This window comes from Narcine bancroftii, chromosome 5, assembly GCF_036971445.1.
Source record: "Narcine bancroftii isolate sNarBan1 chromosome 5, sNarBan1.hap1, whole genome shotgun sequence".
In the NCBI taxonomy this organism is placed as follows: Eukaryota; Metazoa; Chordata; class Chondrichthyes; order Torpediniformes; family Narcinidae; genus Narcine; species Narcine bancroftii.
Window position 1 is genome coordinate 141,159,726 of NC_091473.1, and position 21,460 is coordinate 141,181,185.

Sequence of the window (21,460 nt, forward strand, 5' to 3'; positions counted from 1 at the left end):
CTCTGTAACCCTCCTGCTCAAGCTCCATGCGTCTCCTGCGGATGTACACTATTTCTTTTCTGTAAGCAACTTCTTTCCCTCACCTGTCCTATGCACACATTTCCTCTCTGTCCTGTCCATGTTCCTTTTCTCCTCTGCACATACATTCCCTCATTAAGCTTCTCGTCCCCCTGCTCATGTTCTGTCTCCTGCAGCCACTCCATCAGTCGCCTCTCTGTTCTCAGTTCAAAATTTCATGTGACAGTTGTATGGGTTATATAGAGAGATGGTAACTTAACCAGAAATACATAGCATTTTTGGAAACTTTTGTTTAAGATGGATATTGCTTCCCTTAATTTTTTAATTGTTGCTTGAAATTGCATTGCTAAACACGGCAGTAGAAAAACTATTATTAAATTGTTTATTAATTGAAATTGTTGAATGTACAAAGTGTGGAAAGGCATTTCACTAATTGTCATTTATGTTGGTATATTTTTAAAATTTGTTTTTCTTATAGGCTTTTAACGGAACAGAACAGCGATCTAAAAATGGGTCAAAAAGATCTGGAGTCTAAAAATGCAGGTCTTTTTTCAATTTTATCTAATGCAAATGAAAGAGTTAAAATGTTAGAAAATGAACTGGTTAATAAAGAGACTGTTTTGAAAGATCAAGAAGGCCTGAGTCGAGAGAATGAGGATCTAAGATTGCCTACAACTTCCCAAAATGAAAAGGTACTTCAGTTGAGTAAAGAGTTAGAGAGCACTAAATTGGAGATGAGGAACCTGGAGTCACTTCTACAATTGCATCGTAAAGGAAATAAAGAGGTAAACTAAATTAAATGTTGCAGTAATCAAGGAAGAAGGACATTTTTAAAAAAACATAATGAGATCAGTTTCTTTTTGTTTCTGAGAAAATCCAAATATTATCAAGACTTGTATAATGTTAACACTTCACAAGATTTGCATTGCTGTCTGCGTTACCATATTTTCACTCGTATAACACACACACACATATAAAGCACATAAAATCATACATTGTGTAAAAATATTTTTGAATAACGTGCACACGCATATAACATGCGTAGTATTTCTAAATTCCGAATGACAAAATAAATTTGCATTTAGATGGGACATGCGACAAAGCACATACCAGTTTGCCACCAGTTAATCTCCCACAATTAACACCAAATCAGTTTCCCCCAGTGGTGTCAATTGCTCATATTATAGATGATATCCTGCTCCAACACATTAACCTTTGGAGAGGAATCAATTAAACAGATCGAAGACAGGCTTCAGAGTTTAAGCAGGATTTCAATTCTAATGCCTCAAATTAGAGGCATTTGATATGTTAATCTCCTCCCTCAGGTACAGGTCTGGGCAATTAACATTAAGGTTCAGTGTTAGTCAGAATGTCCTGTTTATAGGAATACCATGGCATTCAGTACAAAAAGATATTCCCAAAATCAAAATTTCCCACACCTGCTATAAATTGTGCCATTCTTTCACTGCCGCTATAATATTCCCACACTCGCAATAATATTCCTACACTCGCTATAAATTGCATCTTTCCCACACCCGTTATTAATTGTGTGCTTTCTTTCAACATGTAAAAATATTCTCGTATAGCATGCACATGCATATAATGTGCGGTGGGGTACCTGGTTTGTAAAATGTGCATATAACATGCACATTATATGTATTTTTAAAAAAATGGTATATCAATTGGTTTCTTCTCTTTCTAGACTTTGTGGAAATAAGATTCCCATATGGTCGTTTATTTACTTACTTCATTGGTACAACACTTGTCTCATGGTTCAGAAGATCCTGGGTTTGAACCCCTCTTCAGAGACTTGGAATTTAGAAGCTAGACTGAAAGTTAATGCTTTATAAATAGAATGCACTGTTTAAGAGGCGCTATTATTGACAGTGAATATCAAACTGATATTTTCAATAAGATCAGGGTATTGTTTAGAAGATTCTATTTTGTCACCTGTCACCTTTTGTTCATTAGCTCCCCACCAATTCATTTCTCATGATAACTTTTATCAATTTTGTTCATTTTTCTTCGTTAACGCACAGGTGTGCATTAAATATTGCCAATTCAATAATCCACTTTATTGTAAAGTGTTAACTACTAAAGTTAAAAAACTAATTAGTTATAATACTGTAATTAATTTACTGATTTTTTTTCTCACATTTTCCTTAAGGTTTTTATAATTTTAAATGTGAAAATATTTAATGAATTACAATTCCTAGAACCACTAAATAATAGAGAATGTTATTATTGGAGCAGGTATTGACTTCCCAAATTTTAGAAATCTTGTATTTGGCACAAGCTTGATGTTGACAGTATTCCAAGGGATGAATCAACCATAGAAAGAAATGAAGTTTGTCTGTAATAACATGCTGCTCAAAAAGTATTGTTTATAAATTCAGAAATATAACTTAAACACGTGGGTCCTTCAATTATCATTCCTTTTGTTTTTCTATTTCAGGGTGAAAGCGCTGTGTTCAGTGCCAGAATAATAAATGAGAACTACACAGATATCTGTCCTTCTACCAAGAGCGAAAATGAAATGAAAGGTTCCACATTTACTGCTCACTTCAGTGATTCTCATTTTAAAGATCCCAGGTATTTTTTAAATGACATTAATTATTGTACTATATTATTTTTGATACACATACTAATTCAGATCAATCTGTAAACTCTGTCTTCAAAATGGCTACATCCTTATTTTTTTTTAATATAAACCATGATATCAAATTTATAAAAATATTATCAATGATGGTTGATAACTGAAATTGGGTCAGGTTCAAGTTTGTATTTTTGGGATATGAGTGTCATTGCTGAGGCCAGCTTTCAATTGCCCTTTCAGAAGCGCTTGCTTTGAATTGCTACAATCTCTCATGAGAAGTTTCATTTACGTTACTGTTAAGCAGGAAGGGGTAGGATCTAGACCATGTGGCAATGACATGGGAGATGTTTCCAAATCAAGATGCTGTGTGACTTGAAGGGGAGCTAGTAGGTGGTGATATTATTTCAATCTACTTGATCTCCTTGTCTGTCTGAGTGATTGAGTTTGCAGGCTTGGGAAGCACTGTCAGAATGGCCAAGATGAGTGACTGCAGTTCATTTTGTAGATGGAACACAGCAGTCACTGAAAGGAATTAGTATTTAAGATGGCTCATGAGGTGACAATCAAGTGGACTGCTTTGTCTTGGACACTATGCTGTGAGGTATTCTTACACAGTAGAGTATTCCATCAAGCTCCTGACTTGTAGGTGATGCAAAGGCTCTCTTTGCACAGGAGCAAAGCCACATATCACAGGATACCCAGGCTCTTGTAGGTACAGTGTTTTTGTGGCTGATCAGTTAAGTTTCTGATCAGTTGTGACCCAAAACATGTGGATATTAGGAACACGATGATGCTGTTAAACATCAGGAGTTGATCGTTAGACTCTCTCCCATTGTATTTTGTCTTTGCTTCTCACTTCTGTAGGAATGATTATTTATCACATTTCAACCAAATGTTGACTTAAGTTTTCTTGCAAGCATGGGGTGCTTAATTTGCTAGAGAATGGCAAATGAAATTGATAATTGTGCAATAATTAGCAAACCTTTCAACTTCTTACCTCCTGACGAAATGACATTCATTAATGCACCTTGGGTCTGGGGTCCTGCACTGAGGTGATTTAAAAAAATATATATTTTAAATTTTTTTCCATACATGAAGTCGGTTGCAAAACTGAAAAGATACAAATAGAAAAATAAAATGAATCCATTATACACTGCATGATGGTTAAAACCCCCCACGCCCCCACCCCCTCCCACCTTAGAAATCCCAAAAGAAGAAAAAAAAGACCAGAACAGAAAAGAGAAAAAGAAAAGAAATGAAAGCAGGGAAAACAGAAAGGATTGCCAAGAAAGTGCCACTCACCACGTGTCTCTATATTTTATTTAATTTTTTTGGAGAAGGTTAACGCAAGTCTCTAGGATTAGAAAAACATCTACAAATTTATACACAAAATTTGTAAATACGGGCACCAAATTTGCAAAACTATATTTAATTCTTAAATTATAAGTAATCTTCTCAAGGGGAATACAACTATGCATCTTGGCATTCCATCATGCCATACCTAAATGTGAATCAGATTTCCAAGTAACTGCTATACATTTTCTTGTGTTCTGAGCCCAGAGGACTCCAAAACCCAGCAGCAATAGATATTCACCAAGACAAATGGTTACTTAAACAAAAGTTGCTTCTAATTATCTTTAAACATGAAAATAGAATCAAACTTCAGTGTCTTGCAGACGAAACATGCCCCTTCAGGGTTCTCCAGATGATGTCTTCTTTCTTTTGGGTCACCACAGAGTTCCTTTTTGTTTCCCTTTTTCCAATTGAAACATTAGACAGCCAATCCTCTCCTCTTGTATGAACCACCAAGGGCTTTGACTATGCTGAACCAAGAAGTCACAACCTGTCTTCAAAATGGGTTTTTCCACAAGCTTTCCAGCTTGTCCTTTTCCAGTCTCAGCTATAACACTGTAGAACATATCTCTGTGACTCTCTCCCTCTCTCTCAGAGAGAAAGGCCTGTTTGACTCTCTGCTTGCAAAACCACATGATCCTCTTAGAACAACAAGATATCCCCTCCAGACAGAAGGTAGCTCCGATAAGCTCTTTCATCTGTGCCTTTTTGTAAATAACAATCCATTAGTGAAGTCTCTTGGGCGCTCTCCAAAACATTTGCAAAGGCTCTAAGGAATCAATCCATATGTCTAGCATTATCAGAACTCCAGTATTTTAAATAAGATCTGTTTTAAAGTGTTTGTATGTTACTCTAACAAATCTTTCCCAATTTATCTCCCAAAAACATTTTGATATACTCTGTCACACTTGCCACTGCTAATGCTATTTTGACAACTTCTAATTGGTGTTTAGATAATTTCAAATTTGGTCTTGTCCCTATGATATTCCCCAATAAAAGTAATTCTGGATTTTGTGGAAACCTAGTTCCTGTAACCTGTTCTTAAAAAAAAAGTTCCTAAGTTTATCCAAAAAGGTCTAATCCTGGGACATGACCAATCTGAATGTAAAAAGATACCCACATCTAAAACATTGATCTGATAAATCTATTTAATTTCTGCAGGGTGAGATACAATTGATGTTAAAAATGTATTGAACCAACCTGTACCTTACATTTATTGTATTTGTCATATTCTTATCAAATCTAACATTCAAAGCTAATTCCCATCTCTGTCTAGATTTATGAACTCCCTGTTTAGGAGTTCCCATTTGAAGTAGAAGAAGCATGGTAGAAGTAATTTTTAAAATTATCTTGCTTTCGGATAAAAGTTTCCACATCACTTCACTTCGGTAATTACATTGTTGGGCCTAAATATCCCTTAGATATGCTATTAATTGAAAATAGCAGAAGAGTGTGTTGTTAAGAACGCCATACTTATTTTTTAATTGATCAAATGACATCAAATATTCTCTTTTTTAAAAACTTTATTTATAAGATATAAACTACAAAAGTACATTTCCCCTACATCCCCCTCCCTTCCAAACTATCCCTACAAAAAGAGCCAAAAACATAAATCAGTTAATTATCTGTTGCTGTGGAGTGTGCCAAATCCTTAACATCTTTAAAATATCCAATTCATACATTTCAAATATAGAGTCCACATTTTAATAAAAAAAGAACAATTATTATGTAAGTTATGTAATCTTTTCTAAATAAATACAAGATCTCAACTCATTTTGACAACTATATACATTCAGTTCAATATCATTCTTCCATGTAATTGCAATACATTTCCTGGCTACAGCCAAAGCCAGACGAATAAATGCAATTTGTCCAATCATAAATCCATTGTTAAGGTTGTAGTATAACCCATTAAAAAAAGTAATGGATAAAGTGTTAACTCAAACTTGAATAAATCTTCCAAAAACTTCATAATTCTTTCCCAAAAGGGTTCAACTTTCTCATAAGTCCATAATGAATGAAGAAAACTACCAGTCTGTGTCCCACAACAAAAGCACAAATCTGAAGAACTAAAACCATACATTTTTTAACTTTTCTCAGGAGTTAAATACATCTGATGCAAGAAATTATAATTGACTAAACTATATCTCATATTAATCAATTTAGTTACACTATCTTCACAAATAGTCATCCATTCTTCCTGAGATAATATCCCAAATTTTTCCTTAAGTCTAGTAAAAGAAAGAAACATACCTGCCTCAAAACAATCCTCCACCAATTTAATACGCTTCAAGTCCCAAATGTTCAAATAATAATTATTAATTGAAAAAGGAATTATTTTATTCTGATATAATGGAGTCTTAGCTGAATTTTTATCTTTATTTCCTATAATTTGATCTCTTTTATACCAAATCTCTATCAGATGTCTCAATACTGGTAACTTATATTTTTGTAAAAGATGGGGATTCCATTTATATATAAATTGATGTATGTTAAATTCTGAAATCTGTGCTAATTCAACTTTAGCCCATATAGGAGGTTGTTCAATATCAAACATCCTATTAATAAATTTTAATTGAGCTGCTTCATTATAATTCTGAAAAAGTGGTAATTGAAGTCCACCCAATGCATATTTCCATGTCAATTTTTGTAATGATACTCTAGATAATTTACTTTTCCATAAAAATAACTGTACTGACGCATTTAATTCTTTAAAAAAGACTTTTGGAATTAAACAAGGAATAGATTGAAAAAGATTTTGAATACGTGGAAATATATTCATCTTAATACAATTCACTCACCCTATTAAAGGTAAATCCTTCCATTTATTCAAATCCAATTTAATTTTATTTAAGAAAGGTATGTAATTTAATTTGTATAGACTTTGATAATTAACATCAACAATTACACCTAAATATTTAATTTTATTAGACAACCAAAATTGTGTAATCTGTTTACAATCTGAATAGTCTTCATCTGAAATTGGTAATATTTCACTTTTATCTCAATTAACTTTAAAACTTGACATTTGTTCGTACTGTTCCAGATGGTTTTGAAGTTGCCCCAAAGATTCTTTAGGATATGTTAAATATATTAATACATCATCTGCAAACAAATTAATTTTATACTCATCCTCACCTACTTTAATTCCTTTAATATTAATATCTTGTCTTATAACTTGAGCCAATGTTTCTATAATCAATTCAAATAAGAACAACCGTGTCTAGTTGATCTAGTCAAATTAAATGAAAATATTTGTCACCACCATAGCTGATGAATTTTTATATAAAGCCTTCACCCAACCAGTAAAGAGTGGTCCAAATTTAAATCTTTCCAGCACTTAAAAAAAAAAAAATCCACTCCACTCGATCAAAGGTTTTTTCAGCATCTAATTTTACTATCATTGGTTGGTTGGGTTGCTTTTTTGATGCATTGATTATTGTAATTAATTTAACAATATTATCAGCCGAATATCTATTCTTAATAAAACCTGCTTGGTCTACATGTATTAATTTTGAAATATTTAGCAAGTCTATTAGCTAAAATCTTAGCCACAACTTTGTAATCTACATTTAATAAAGAAATCGGTCTATAAGAAGACACTTTCAAAGGATCTCTGTCTTTTTTTGGAATAACAGTAATTTATGTTCTAGAAAAAGACTCTGGAAACGAACCCGCAAACCAATAAATCATGAAATTCTGTATAAAACTCCAAAGTAAATCAATCTTCTCCTGGTGATTTCCCACTTGGCATAGTTTGTAACACTTCTTTAATTTCTAAATCAGTTTAAAAAAAACCTATCTAATTCCTTCATATCCTTACCATTCAAAAACGATAAATCTAAATTAGCCAAAAAGTACTCTCCAATTATTATCCTTAACCACCCCAGAAGTATATAATTCTTGATAAAATGAATAAAATTCATCATTAATCTCCTGGGGTTTATAAGTAACCTCCGCATTCTTCCTTATTGCATTTGTTGTCCTAGAAACTTGTTCAGTCTTCAACTGCCAAGCTAATACTTTATGAGCTCGTTTCCCCTAATTCATAATAATGCTGTTTAGAACTTTGTATTAATGTCTCAAATTTATATGTTTGCAAAGTATTATAATGTAATTTCAATTTAGATAAATAAGCCATTTTATCTTTAGTCGAATTCCCTTGTACCTCCTTTTCTAAAACATCTATCTCCTTTTCCAAATTTTGACTCTCTGCAAAATATTCTTCTTAACTCTAGTCGAATAACTGATAATCTGACCCCTTAAATACACTTTTAATGCATCCCATAGAGTAAGCTTACTTTGTACTGAATTTACATTTGTTTGCAAATAGAATGTAATATGTTCCCCAATATAGTTAATAAACTCAGGTTGTTTTAATAACATCGCATTAAATCTCCAGCGATATGCTGTTTCAACGGTTTCTGAACCAGCACAAGAAATTAATAAGGAATGATTGGACAAAATCCTACTTTTATATTCAGTGTGATTGTGCCAATACTAAAAATAAATCAATTCTAGAAAAAGAATCGTGTCTAGCTGAATAAAATGAAAAGTCTTTCTCAGTCGGATTTAACCTCCTCCAAATTTCGACCAAATTTAAATCTTTCATTAATACTGACAACTGTTTAGCCTTCTTTGTTTTCAAAGTTTTTGGAGATTTATCCAATAAAGGATCCAAACAACAATTGAAATCACCACCTACTAAAATATTTTCGTTCGCCTTGTTCAAATTTAAAAATGTTTCAGTTACAAATTCTTCATCATCCTCATTGAGAGCGTAAAATTCATCCCAAGTCCAAAGGTTCTGAAAATTTTTTACAATTAACAATGAAGACGCTACCAGCAATGGCAGAAATTGATTCCAATGTAAAAGGTAGCTTTTTATGTACTAAAATGGCTACCCCTCTGGCCTTAGAATTAAAAGATGACGCAATTACATGTCCTACCCAATATCTTTTCAGCTTCAAATGTTCTTTTTCAGTCAAATGTGTTTCTTGTTTTTTAAAAAAAACCTTCCTTCTCCCATCCAGTCATTATCAAATTAAGTTCACTACTTCACCATGAATACCTAGCATCTGAACCTTCCTTTTTTTTGGGAATATTTTATTTTTGTTTTTTTCCATAAATATACATATCAAAATTTTCCATTTTCACTATGTGTGGGTATGTATGTATGTATGTACATATGACGTTTTCTTACAGAACAAAACAAAACACAACAATCCCTTCCCCCACCATCCCCTTCACATAAAATTGTACACCTTCAGGGCTTACAGTTGGGTTTAAAAAAAATCTTCATCGGGGAGATCACTTTCTCAACCTTTTTCTTTCCACTCACCACTTTTAAGTATTCCCTTTGCCATAGGTGCTCTGTGATTAGTAGGGGATTGCTTAAGGTAGTATTTGGATGGAAAGAAAAAGGTTTGAAAACCACTGTTTTAATCATACCTAATTGACTAGTTATGTGCACAGTTTCATAACTCCAAAGGAAATGGGCCAATTACAATTTTTCTCAAGCAAAATATTTCAGTAACAATTGCTCTAGACCAATGACTCTCAACCTGCCCTTCCCATTCACATACCACCTTAAGCAATCCCTTTCTAATCACAGAACACAGATAGCATAGGGATTACTTAAAGTGGTATGTGAGTGGGGAAAAAATAGTTGAGAACAACTACCTTATATTTTTATAATAAAAGCACCTTTTTCTTTTTATTTATATTTGGGCACCTGTATAATATAATTGCTATATTTTTATAAATGCATTATATTTGTTCTTTAGATGGTATGTGATTTTTTTTTAAAGGTATACAACTGTTCATCTCTGTCTTCCATTGTGTTATCTGTAGAGGGGAGCGAGGTATCTAAGTAATCGCAATGCATTTCTTAGCCACAGCTAAAGCTACTTTAACAAATTAAATTTGGAAGTTAGTTAATTTGTATTATTTCAATAAAATTGCTCAAGGGCTGAAGCTCCGGGTCAGCGAAGGCCACCACTGTTATCCTTGTCTGTATTTCAGAAATATCCTTCCAGAAAAGTCTCACCTTCACACACAACCACATAGTATGTACAAACATTCCTATTTCTATTCCACATAAAAAGCACATCTCCAATATTTCCGATTTTAATTAATGTAATTTCTGTGGTGTGAGATATAATTGGTGTAGGAAATTGTATTGTACTAATCTGTATCTGGCATTGCTCTCCAAACACTAATCAGACCAGCATCTTACCATTATTGCAACTCCGACTCCCATCTCTCTCTTGATCTCTGTAAATGTGGTTTCGCACTTGAATTTTGGAGAACAAAGTACATTTTAGATATAAATTTAGATGTGTTCCTCAGCCAAATTATTTATTCCATCTCATTAATTTCAGCTGGGGCCAAGTTTCGTCCTGGTCTTCCTCTTAAGAACGTTCTTAACTGGAGGAAACAAAAGAATGTTGCATTAGTTTGAGAGATCCATGGTTCTCAAGGGATATTGGAAGCTTGGTTCAAAAAAAGAGGGAGTACTACAATAAATATGAGAAACAGGGAAAAAAAGATGTTTGGGTACTATATTGAATGTAAAAAGAATCTTAAGAAAGAAATTAGAAAAGCTAAAAGAAGCTATGAGGTGGCTATAGCAAGCAGGGTGAAAATAAATCCAAAGGGTTTCTACAAATATGTAAATAGCAAAAGGAAAGTGAGAGATAAAATTGGTCCAATAGAGAATCAGAAAGGACAAATGTGTGTGGAGCCAAAAGAGATGGGGGAGGTCTTGAACAATTTATTTTCCTCAGTATTTACTGAGGAGAAGGATATTGAATTGTGCAGGATAAAGGAAGCAAAGGGGGTATATATGGAGACTATAGTGTTTAAGAAAGAGGTAGTACTGGAGCTTTTGAAACATATAAAGGTGGATAAGTCTCCAGGTCCTGACAGGATTTTCCCCAGGACCTTGAGAGAAGTTAGTGAGGAAATAGCGCAGGCTCTGGCAGTGATTTTTCAAATGTCATTAGAGACAGGTGCCGGAGGATTGGCATGTTGCGCTTGTGGTTCCTTTGTTTAAAAAGGGTTCGAGGAGCAAGTCTAGCAATTATCGGCCTGTAAGTTTGATGTCTGTGGTAGATAAAATGACAGAAAGTGTTCTTAGAGATAGTGTATATATAAGTATATGGAGGGACAGGGTCTGATCAGGGACACTCAACATGGATTTGTATGTGGAAGGTCGTGTTTGACCAATCTTGTTGAATTTTTTTGAAGAGTTGACTAGGAATGTTGATGAGGGTAGAGCAGTGGATGTTGTCTATATGGACATCAGTAAGGCCAATAAGGCTCTGCATGGGAGGTTAGTTAGGAAGGCTAAGTCCTTGGGTATTAATTTGGAGATGGTCAAATGGATTCAATAGTGGCTGGAAGGAAGATGACAGAGAGTAGTAGTAGATAATTGTTTGTCAGGATGGAGGCCGGTGACAAGCGGTGTACCTCAGGGTTTGGTATTGGGACCATTGCTGTTTGTCATATATATTAATGATCTGGAGGATGGGGCAGTAAAATGGATTAGTAAATATGCAGATGATACTAAAATAGGGGGAAGTGTGGATGATGAGGAGGGTTTTCAAAGATTGCAGAGGGATTTAAACTGCTTAGAGAAGTGGGCAGAAAGATAGCAGATGGAGTTTAATGCTGATAAGTGTGAGATGCTTCATTTTGGAAAGAATAATGAAAGCAAGACATATGTGGTAAATGGGAGGGCCTTGAAGAATGCAGTGGAGCAGAAAGATCTAGGAATAACAGTGCATTGTTCCCTGAAGGTAGGGGCACATGTGGATAGGGTGGTGAAGAAGGCCTTTAGTATGCTTGCCTATATAAATCAGTGCATAGAATATAGGAGTTGGGAAGTAATGATGAAACTGTACAAGGCATTGGTGAGGCCAAATTTAGAGTACTGTGTGCAGTTCTGGTCACTGATTTATAGGAAGGATATTAGCAAGATAGAGAGAGTGCAGAGAAGATTTACAAAAATGTTGCTTGGGTTTCAGCATCTGGAATACAAGGAGAGATTGAGCAAATTAGCTCTTTAACGTAGAAAGCTGAGAGGGGATTTGATAGAAGTGTTTAAGATAATGAGAAGGATAGATAAAGTTGATGTGGAAAAGCTTTTCCCATTGAGAGTAGGAGAGATGGATACAAGAGGTCATGGGTTGAGAGTTGACAGGCAAATGTTTAGGAGTAACATGAGGGGGATCTTCTTTACTCAGAGAGTAGTTACTGGGTGGAATGGGCTTCTGGGAAAGATGGTGGAGGCAGGGTCAATTTTGCCGTTTAAGAAAGAGTTGGATAAGTATATGGATGGGAAGGGGATGAAGGGATATGGGCAGGGTGGTGGTAGGTGGGATTAGAGGCGGGTACTTGGATCAGTGCGGACTAGAAGGGCCAAATTGGCCTGTTTCTGTGCTGAAATTGTTATTTGGTAATATTGTAGTTGTTCAAAAGACCTAAGAGATCCTTCCCTATAGCAATCATCAACATATCTTGTTCCTTTGTCATTATCATTGTTACGAGTCCAGAGAACCACAAAACCCAGCAGCATTAGATATTCACCAAGACAAATGGTTACTTAAACAAAAGTTGCTTTTATCTTTAAACATGAAAACAGAATCACACTTTAACTTATCTCTATTGACTTAACTAACTTATCTTAACCCCTTTCTAATTGTAAGCGCACATGTAATGTGTGTGTAAATTCAGAAAAGTTCTTTGATTCACAGTCCAATCTCACTTCTCATTCCTCCAAGTTCACTGGTTGCAGGCAATTCTTTTATTGTGCACAGAATTTAATATTTATAAAGTTCACCAGGCTTTGGAGCTTGAAAGGTAAATGGTTACTGCTCAGGAAGGTTCTTGACGGTTTTCAGAGAGAGATTTGTTGTTCCTTTTTCATGAGCCACTTCAGTGTCTTGCTGACGAAACTTGCCCGTTCAAGGTTCTCCAGATGATGACCTCTTTCTTTCAGGTCACCACAGAGTTCCTTTTTGTTTCCCTTAGTCCAAGTGAAACATTAGAAAGCTAGTCCACTCCTCTTCCATGAACCACAAGGGCTTTGACCAGGCTGAACCAAGAAGTCACAATCTGTCTTCAAAATGGGTTTTTCCACAAGCTTTCCAGCTTGTCCTGTTCCAGTCCCAGCTGCTGTTGCTGGTTGTAACACTAGAACAGATCTCTGTGTCTCTCTCCTTCTCTTTCTGAGAGAAAATTCTGTTTGATTCTCTCTGCTTGCAAAACCACATGACCCTCTTAGAACAGCAAGATATCCCCTCCAGACAGAAGGTAGCTCCGACAAGCTCTTTCATCTGTTGCCTTTTTGTAAACAACAATCCATTAGTGAAGTCTCTTGGGCACTCTCCAAAGCTTTTGTAAAGGCTCTGAGGCCCCGATATGTCCTGAATTAGCAGAGCTCCAGTATTTTAAATAAGATTTGTTTTAAAGTGTTTGTATGTGACCTACTCTAACAAACCTTTCCCAATTTATCTCCCAAAAACATAACTATATATTCTGTCGCACTTTCCCCTTTAAAGGAATTTTAACTCGAGTTAAAATTCAGTTATAACTAAACTTTTTAAAATCACTAAATAGATAACAATACACAATATTTAACATGTTATAATAAAGTAACTCAAAGTTGAAAGTAAACATTTCTATACATGATCAATTTTAACATCTTGACAAACATATGCTTTCACATTATTTATACCTCTGATATGATTAATTTGCAGATTATATTCTTGTAATATTAAACTCCTGTTTAACAATCTTCTGTTTTTATTCTTCATTCAAAAACACCAGAGGATTGTGGTCAGTAAATATCACAATTGATTCATGAGAGGTACGGAGATGTACATCAAAATTGTGCAGAGCATATATTATAGATAACAGTTCTTTCTCAATAGTGGAATAGTTCCTTTGATGAGCATTGAATTTTTTTTGAAAAGTAGGCATCTAGATGGTCAATTTCATCATGTTTTTGTAACAAAACTGCACCTGCTGCCCCCTCACTGGCATCCACTGCTCAAGAAAATGGTCTGTCAAAATCAGGAGATTTTAAAACCGGGCAATGGCATAGCATCTCCTTTAAATTTTCCAAAGCTGTCTCATAATCTTTAGTCCACACAAACTTCTCCCCTTCAAAAGGTTGGTTAAAGGAAGAGCAACTTCAGCAAAATTTCCTATAGTATCCTGCCATTCCTAAAAACTTTCTCACTGCTTTCTTGCCATTGGAAATAGGAAACTCAGAAATTGCATTTACCTCAGCTTGAATAGGTGCAACTTTACCATGACCCAAGCATGTTACTGTGGCATTTGCAAACTGACTTTTTGCTAAATTAACAGTTAATCTTGCAAACAATTTGTCCAATTCCCTTAGATGTTCTTCCCATGTTTCACTTTTTGTGACCAAGTCATCAATATAAACATCTTTATGTGTTAACCTTTGGATTACTGAATTAATCATCCTTTGGAATGTTGTAGGGGCATTTTTCATGCCAAAAGGTAACATATTATACTTGTATAAACCAGATGGAGTTACAAAAGCCAAAATATTCTTTCCTCTCTTAGTTAAAGGCACACACCAGTAACCTTTCAACAAATCCAATTTAGTAAGAAATATAGCTTTCCCAATTTTATCAAAACAGTCATCTATTCTCTGAATAGGATAAGCATCTGTTCTAGTTACTGAATTAACCTTCCTGTAATCTGTACAGAACCTAACAGTTCAATCTGGTTTTGGTACCAGAATACAAGAACTCCAATCTGAGTTCGAAGGTCTAATAATATCATTTCTCAACATATATTCCACCTCCTGAACCATGGTTTTATTCTTCTGAGTGTTTATTCTATATGGGTGTTGTTTGATGGGACTTGCTTTTCCTACGTCCACATCATGATAAATCACTGATGTCCTTTTTGGCACATCAATAAACAAATTTGTATATTTCAAAATTAATTCTTTCAACTGCATCTGTTCTTGATGACTTAAGATGGCATAACCTTTCCTCCAAATTTTCCAAAATTGGTGAGTTAGACAGGCGGACAGGAACCATGGTTTCTTTAAGGTTATCCTCAAGATTCTCTTTCCATAATCTTATGATCCATAACTTCCTCAACCTTGTCAACAACTAACACCTCTGATACAGATTGTTCTTCATTACCCTGATCCTCATAATAAGGTTTAAACATATTTATGTGACAAACCTGAGTTTTATTCCTTCGATCTGGAGTGTTACAACATAGTTAATATAATTCAGTTTTGATTTAATTACGTACTCTCCAGAAAATCTAGCTCTCAACAGATTGTCATATGTTGGAGACAAAATCAAAACTTCCTGTCTTAAAATTCCTCACTTGAGCTTTCCTGTCAAATAAATGCTTCATTTTACCCTGAGCCATTTCTATATTCTCTTGAGCGAAAGTCCACACTTTTTGTAACCTATCTTTAAATTTAGAAACCTAATCCAGCAAGTCCAACTGCACAACCTCATTAACCCATTGTTCTTTTATGAACTTTAAAGGTACTCTAACCTGATGTCCAAACCTAATTTTAAAAGGGTTGAAACCTTATGAATCCTGCACAGCCTCCCTTGCTGCAAATAACAATAAATGAATACCTCCGTCCCAATCTTTTCCATTCTCTAGAGAGTAATTCCTCATCACATTTTTAAGAGTAGAATGAAATCTTTCCAAAGCTCCGAGTTTCAGGATGCTACGCAGATTAAGTGATCTGTTTTATTCCCAATTCATAAATCAACTGCTGAAACAACCCAGACATAAAGTTAGATCCTTGATCACTCAGGATCTCTTTAGGTAATCCAAAAACTGTGGAAAAATCTTTCCAGAGGCTTTACCACTGTTTTGGCTTTAATATTCCTTAATGGTATACCCTCTGTAAATCTCAATGCTGTACACATACTTGTTAATAAGTACTGATTCCCAGACTTAGTTTTAGACAGGGGACCTACAAAATCCACAATAACCCTAGTGAAAGTTTTCCCAACAACAGGAATAGGTTCCAATGGAGCTACTGGAGGACCCTGGTTAGGTTTCCCCACAACTGACAAAAGTGACATGTTCTGCACCAATTTACAACATCCTTCCTCAAACCAAGCCAGAAAAAATGTGTCAAAATCTTATTCATGGTTTTCTTTACAGTAAGATGACCACCCAAAGGTGTACTGTGGGTTAGATTTAAAAGTCATTCCAGTAATTTCGAGGAATGACCACCTGATGAATCACCCCCCTTCCTCCTTCGTCTGTGCCAAACCATATTTTTTTTTGCCTAGTCCCACTGACCTGCATCCAGTCTATAGCTCTCCTTACCTCTCCCATCCATGTACCTGACCAAATTCCTCTTAAATGTTAAAATCGAGCCCGCGTTCACCACTTCAGCTGGAAGCTCATTCCGCATCCTGTGTGAAGAAGTTCCCCCTTAACTTTTCCCCTTTCACTCTTAACCCATGTGCTCTGGTTTGTATCTCAGCTACCCACAGTGGAAAAATATTATCTACATTTACTCTTTCTATCCCCCTCATATTTTTAAATACCTCTATCAAATCTTCCTTCATTCTTCTGCACTCCAGGAAATAAAGTCCTAACCTGGTTAACCTTGCCTGCAGTTCAGTTTCTGAAGTCCTGGCCACATCCTAGTAAATCTTCTCTGCACTTTTTCTATTTTACTGATATCTTTCCTGTAATTAAGTAATCAAAAATGCACACAGTACTCCAAATTTGGCCTCAACAATGTCTTAAAGTCCATATAGACAACATCCACAGCCTTTCCTTCGTCAACTTTCCTGATAACGTCCTCTAAAAACACTATAAGATTGATTGAACATGACCTGCCATGCACAATACCATGTTGACTATCCCTAATAAGTTTCTGACTATCCAAATAATTGTATATCTGATCTCTTCAAACACTTTCTAATAATTTACCTACTACCGACGTCAGCCTCACCAGCCTATAATTTCCAGACTTACTTTTGGAGCTTTTTTAAAAGAATGGAACAACTTTCTGGTACCACACCCATCGCATAGGATATTTTAAATATTTCTGCCAGAGCCCCTGCAATTTCTACACTAGCCTCTCTCAAGGCCCAAGGGAATATCTTGTCAGGCCTTGGGGATTTATTCACCCTGATTTGCTTTAAAACAGCAAGCATTTTCTCCTCTTTAATCTCTCTAGGTTCCATGACCTCACTGCTTGTTTTCCTTATTTCCCTTGACTCTGTATCTGTTTCCTGAGTGAATATTGATGAATAAAAATCTCCCCCATCTCTTTTGGCTTCATACAAAGTCAATCACTCTAATCTTCAAGGGGACCAATTTTGTCCCTTGTACTTTTGCTCTTAATATACCTGTAGAAACCCTTAGGATTTTCCTTCACATTGCCTGCCGAAGCAACCTTGTGTCTTTTTTGCCTTCCTGATTTCTCACGAGATTTTTCTTGCATTTTTAATTTAATTTTTTTAAATTTTAGACATACAGCATGATAACAGGCCATTTCAGCCCCTGAGGAAAACCCACACAGACACAGGGAGAATGTACAAACTCCGCGGGATTTGAACCCACGTCCCAATCGTTGGTGCTGTTACGGCATTGCGCTAAACACTACGCCAACCACGCCACCTCAATTACTCAATGTTGCATATACCTGCTATGTACCTCTCTCTTCTTCTGAACCAGCTCCCCAATATCCCTTGAAAGTCAAGGTTCCCTATGCCTGCTAGCCTTGCCTTTAATCCTGACAGGAACATACAACTCTGCACTCAAGATCCTCCACTTAGCTCGCACATCCTAGCCTGAAAATAACTTATCCCAATCAACACATTCTAGATCCCTCCTCATTTCCTCAAAATTAGCTTTCTCCAATTTTGAATCTCAACCTGAGGCCCAGACTTATCATCCTTCATAATTAACTTGAAGCTAATGGCATTATGATCACTGGACACAAAATGCTCCCCTACACATACTTCTGTCGGCTGTCCTTTCTCATTCCCTAAAAGGAGATCCATTCTCTTTGGTTGGCATCTCTATATTATTGATTTAAAAAACTTTCCTGAACACATTTGGCAAACTTCAAGCCATCCAGCCCTTTTACAATATGGGTGTCTCAGTCAATATGTGGAAAATTAAAATCCCCTACTATTATAATCTTGTGTTTTCTGCTTCCTCTCTACAGATATGCTCCTCCAATTCTCATTGACTATTGGGCGGTCTATAATGCAACCCATGAGTGTGGTCATACCTTCCCAATCCTCTGCTCCACCCACATAGCCTCAGTAGACATTTTCCCTCATGAGCAATGCCATTCCTCCCCCTGTTCTATCATGTCTAAAGCAACGGAAGCCCAGGACATTGAGCTGACAGTCCTGCCCTTCCTGCAACCAAGTTTCACTAATGACCACAATGTCATAATTTCACATGCCAATCCACAGTCTAATCTCATCTCCTTGCATTGAAATAGATGGACTTTAGAAAATTTCCACCACGTACAACTCATTGACTTCTAACGTTGCATGTAATATTGCTTCTCCACTTCTCTATCTACTTTGGCACTGGTTCCCCTCCCACTGTAAATCTTGTATAAACCCACTGGCACAGCAGTACCAACCTTTCCCACAAAGAGATTAGTCCCCCTCCAATTCAGATGCAATCTGTCCCATCAGAACAGGTCCCACCTTCCCTGGAAGGGAGCACAATGATCCAGAAACTTGAAGCCCTTCCTCCTACACCATATTTTTAGCCACATGTTAAGCTGCATTATCTTCCTATTTCTAACCTTACTAGCACGTGGCATGAGTAGCAATCCTGAGATCACAACCCTGGAGGTCCTGTCCTTTAACCTGCCTTCTAACTCCCTGAACTCTGTTTGCAGGACCTCTTCACCTTTTTCAATTTTTAAATTGGTTTTTATAATAAATACAGTACAGTACAACAACTGGAAATACACTATCACTTATGTATATATATCAAGATAAAATTTCAAACAGTATAAACTTGGTTAAAAAAAATACTTTAAAAAGAAAAACCACCTAACCTACTCTATTGGGAAAAAAAAGAAAAGTAACCAAAAAAAAAATCTGAGCAGCTTTATCTTGTAGATATTGATTAATATAGTGAATCAAAAAAAGTAAGATTTTTATCTCATCTGGAAGAGTGAGTACATCTAATCACTTTAAAAACATTTACATCAAATGAAAATAAGACATGAAAGGTCGCCATACATCTTGAAATTTCATCGATGAATCAAATACATGATATCTAATTTCTGAATTTAAATAGGACATAATATGAGAGAATCATTGAAACACTGTTGGAGGTGTAGAGTCTTTCCATTTGAATAAGATGGCTCTTCTAGCCAACAATGTAGAGAAGACCACAACCCGTTGTGCAGGTACATAAAAACTGCCTATGTCTGGTTCAATAACCCCAAAAATGACTCCATCTGAAATACAGTTGAAAAGATATTGAAAAATTTATTTTCAATAGATTTTAATAAGGATGGACAAGACCAAAACATACGTGTCAATGTAGCAATGTCAGATTTGCATCTGTCACAAATAGGGTTAATATTAGCAAAGATACAAGCCAGTTTATCTTTGGACATATGAACATGATGCACCACTTTGAATTGGATTAATGAATGTAGTGCACATATTGAAGATATATTCACCAGTTAAAGAATCTTGTCCCATAGATCCTCCAATAAGGGTCTTCCAAGTTACAATTCCAAAGCCTTTTTACCTCCTCACCTCTCCTAACCACGTCATTAGTCCCTATATGGACCATGACAACTGGCTGCTCACCCTTCCTCCTGAGAATGGAACGTCGTGAACTCGATCTGAGATATCTTGGACCCTGGCACAAGGGAGGCAACATACCACCCAGGATACTCTATCTCTTCCACAGAATCTCTTATCTGTGCCCCTACTATGGAATCCCCTATCACTACAGCTCGCCTCTTCTCCTCCCTTCCCTTCTTAGCCACAGGACCAGACTTCAGTTTTTCTTGAAGCTTTTTAATTCATTTGGTCAAAGGCTATCTTTATGTCAAGAGTCATCACTGTCACTTCACCTCTAAAATTCACCTCTTTGGTTTGTGTTTGACCCAAGGCTGTGAGAGGTGTGGAGTAAAATAATCTTGGGTATCACTGAACATGGTATTGATAAGTGGAAGTTAATAGCACTGTTGTTGGCACCTTCCTTCACACTGCTTAAGAAGAGACTAATTGAGCACTAGTTAGTCAGCTAGATTTGTCCAGGGTTTTGTAGCCTTTCATATCTGGGCAATTTTCCATGTTTTCCATTAGATACCAGTAATTAGATGTAATGGAACAGCTTGACTTGATGTGCATCTGGTACTGGAGTCCAATTCTTCAATGTGAGTTTTCATATTTTTGTCTTGAACTTATGCTGTCAATATATTAATGAATTTATGTTCTACAACTAAAATGTTTTGCGACAATTTCCACAAAGACTTTTTATGTTGACAGTTGTTTTTTTTTTTTAAAAAGAAAACCTAAATTCTCTTCAGCCATTAAGTACCCAGAGAAGAATGTGATAAATTAAAAGTATTGAACTAATACAGATTTTATTTCATAATCTAACTAGCTAAATGAAACAGTTCTGGAAAGTAGAGTCACAGCATTAAAAAAAAATAAAATATAGGTCTTCTGCAACTAACATCCTGCTCCTTTTGACCCCAATGTTCTAACTTGTGACCCCAAGGACAATTCATCATTTAGGAAAAGCTGAACTGTGTAAGAGTGGCAAAGTCAGTAAGTGTGTCACCTTTGTAGCTTCTGGTTGTGTTATGGTTCTTTGCTGATGGTTTGACCAATAATATGGAGGTTCTGATTTTAAATCCCAATTTTGGACTTGACAGTCAGATTCAGAGAGGTTGTAGTTGGCAAGGTCCATTGGAAAATCACACTAGGCTTTTTCACACTGCCGTGAAAAGTGGGGGTTCCTGGTGGGATATTTTCCCAGGAACCCTCCCGAGAACCGGCGGTGTGAAAATGTTGTCCCGGGAAAATTATCCGGGCCTGCAGCCCTCCTTCTTGGGTCCGAATCAGCAAGTGGCCGAGCAGGGGAGGCATCGTGATATCTTGCATGCCTGCGTCATCGGCCACTGTCGTTAAGTCGGTCTCGTTCACCATTACTGTGCGATCAGACTTTTGGTAGGATGTGTGTGCTTAATGCGTCACTCACTACATCATTGCTATGGGCGGACCCCCCCCCCACTGCCAAAATTGCTGGGGAGGGCAAATTGTAGGAAATTTGGTCCTGCTTTCCTGGGAATTTCACCCAGGTCCAAGTCCTATCACCACTCGCCCGCTGAGTGAAAAGGCCTACTGACAGTGAACTCTCCTTTTCTCTCCCTCTCTTTGTATGATCTCACTTACACGTGCAAAAAATCTGTTCTCATCAACTGATAAAGTACTTGTTCTG

At 36.1% G+C, this 21,460-nt stretch overlaps 1 protein-coding gene across 4 annotated transcripts in view; it reads left to right on the forward strand.

Annotated features, from left to right (window-relative positions):
• The window catches only part of ccdc18 (coiled-coil domain containing 18), a 156,777-nt gene that overhangs the window by 18,866 nt on the left and 116,451 nt on the right, over nt 1-21,460 (forward strand). For all 4 annotated transcript variants that reach the window (XR_011357961.1, XR_011357960.1, XM_069939270.1 and 1 more), the window contains exons 8-9: nt 497-803; nt 2,474-2,610. Coding sequence is in view for 2 of the 4 variants with exons in the window: in XM_069939270.1 (XP_069795371.1) it covers nt 497-803; nt 2,474-2,610 (444 nt within the window). In the remaining 2 variants the exon portion in view is untranslated. The remainder of the gene's footprint in view (nt 1-496; nt 804-2,473; nt 2,611-21,460) is intronic.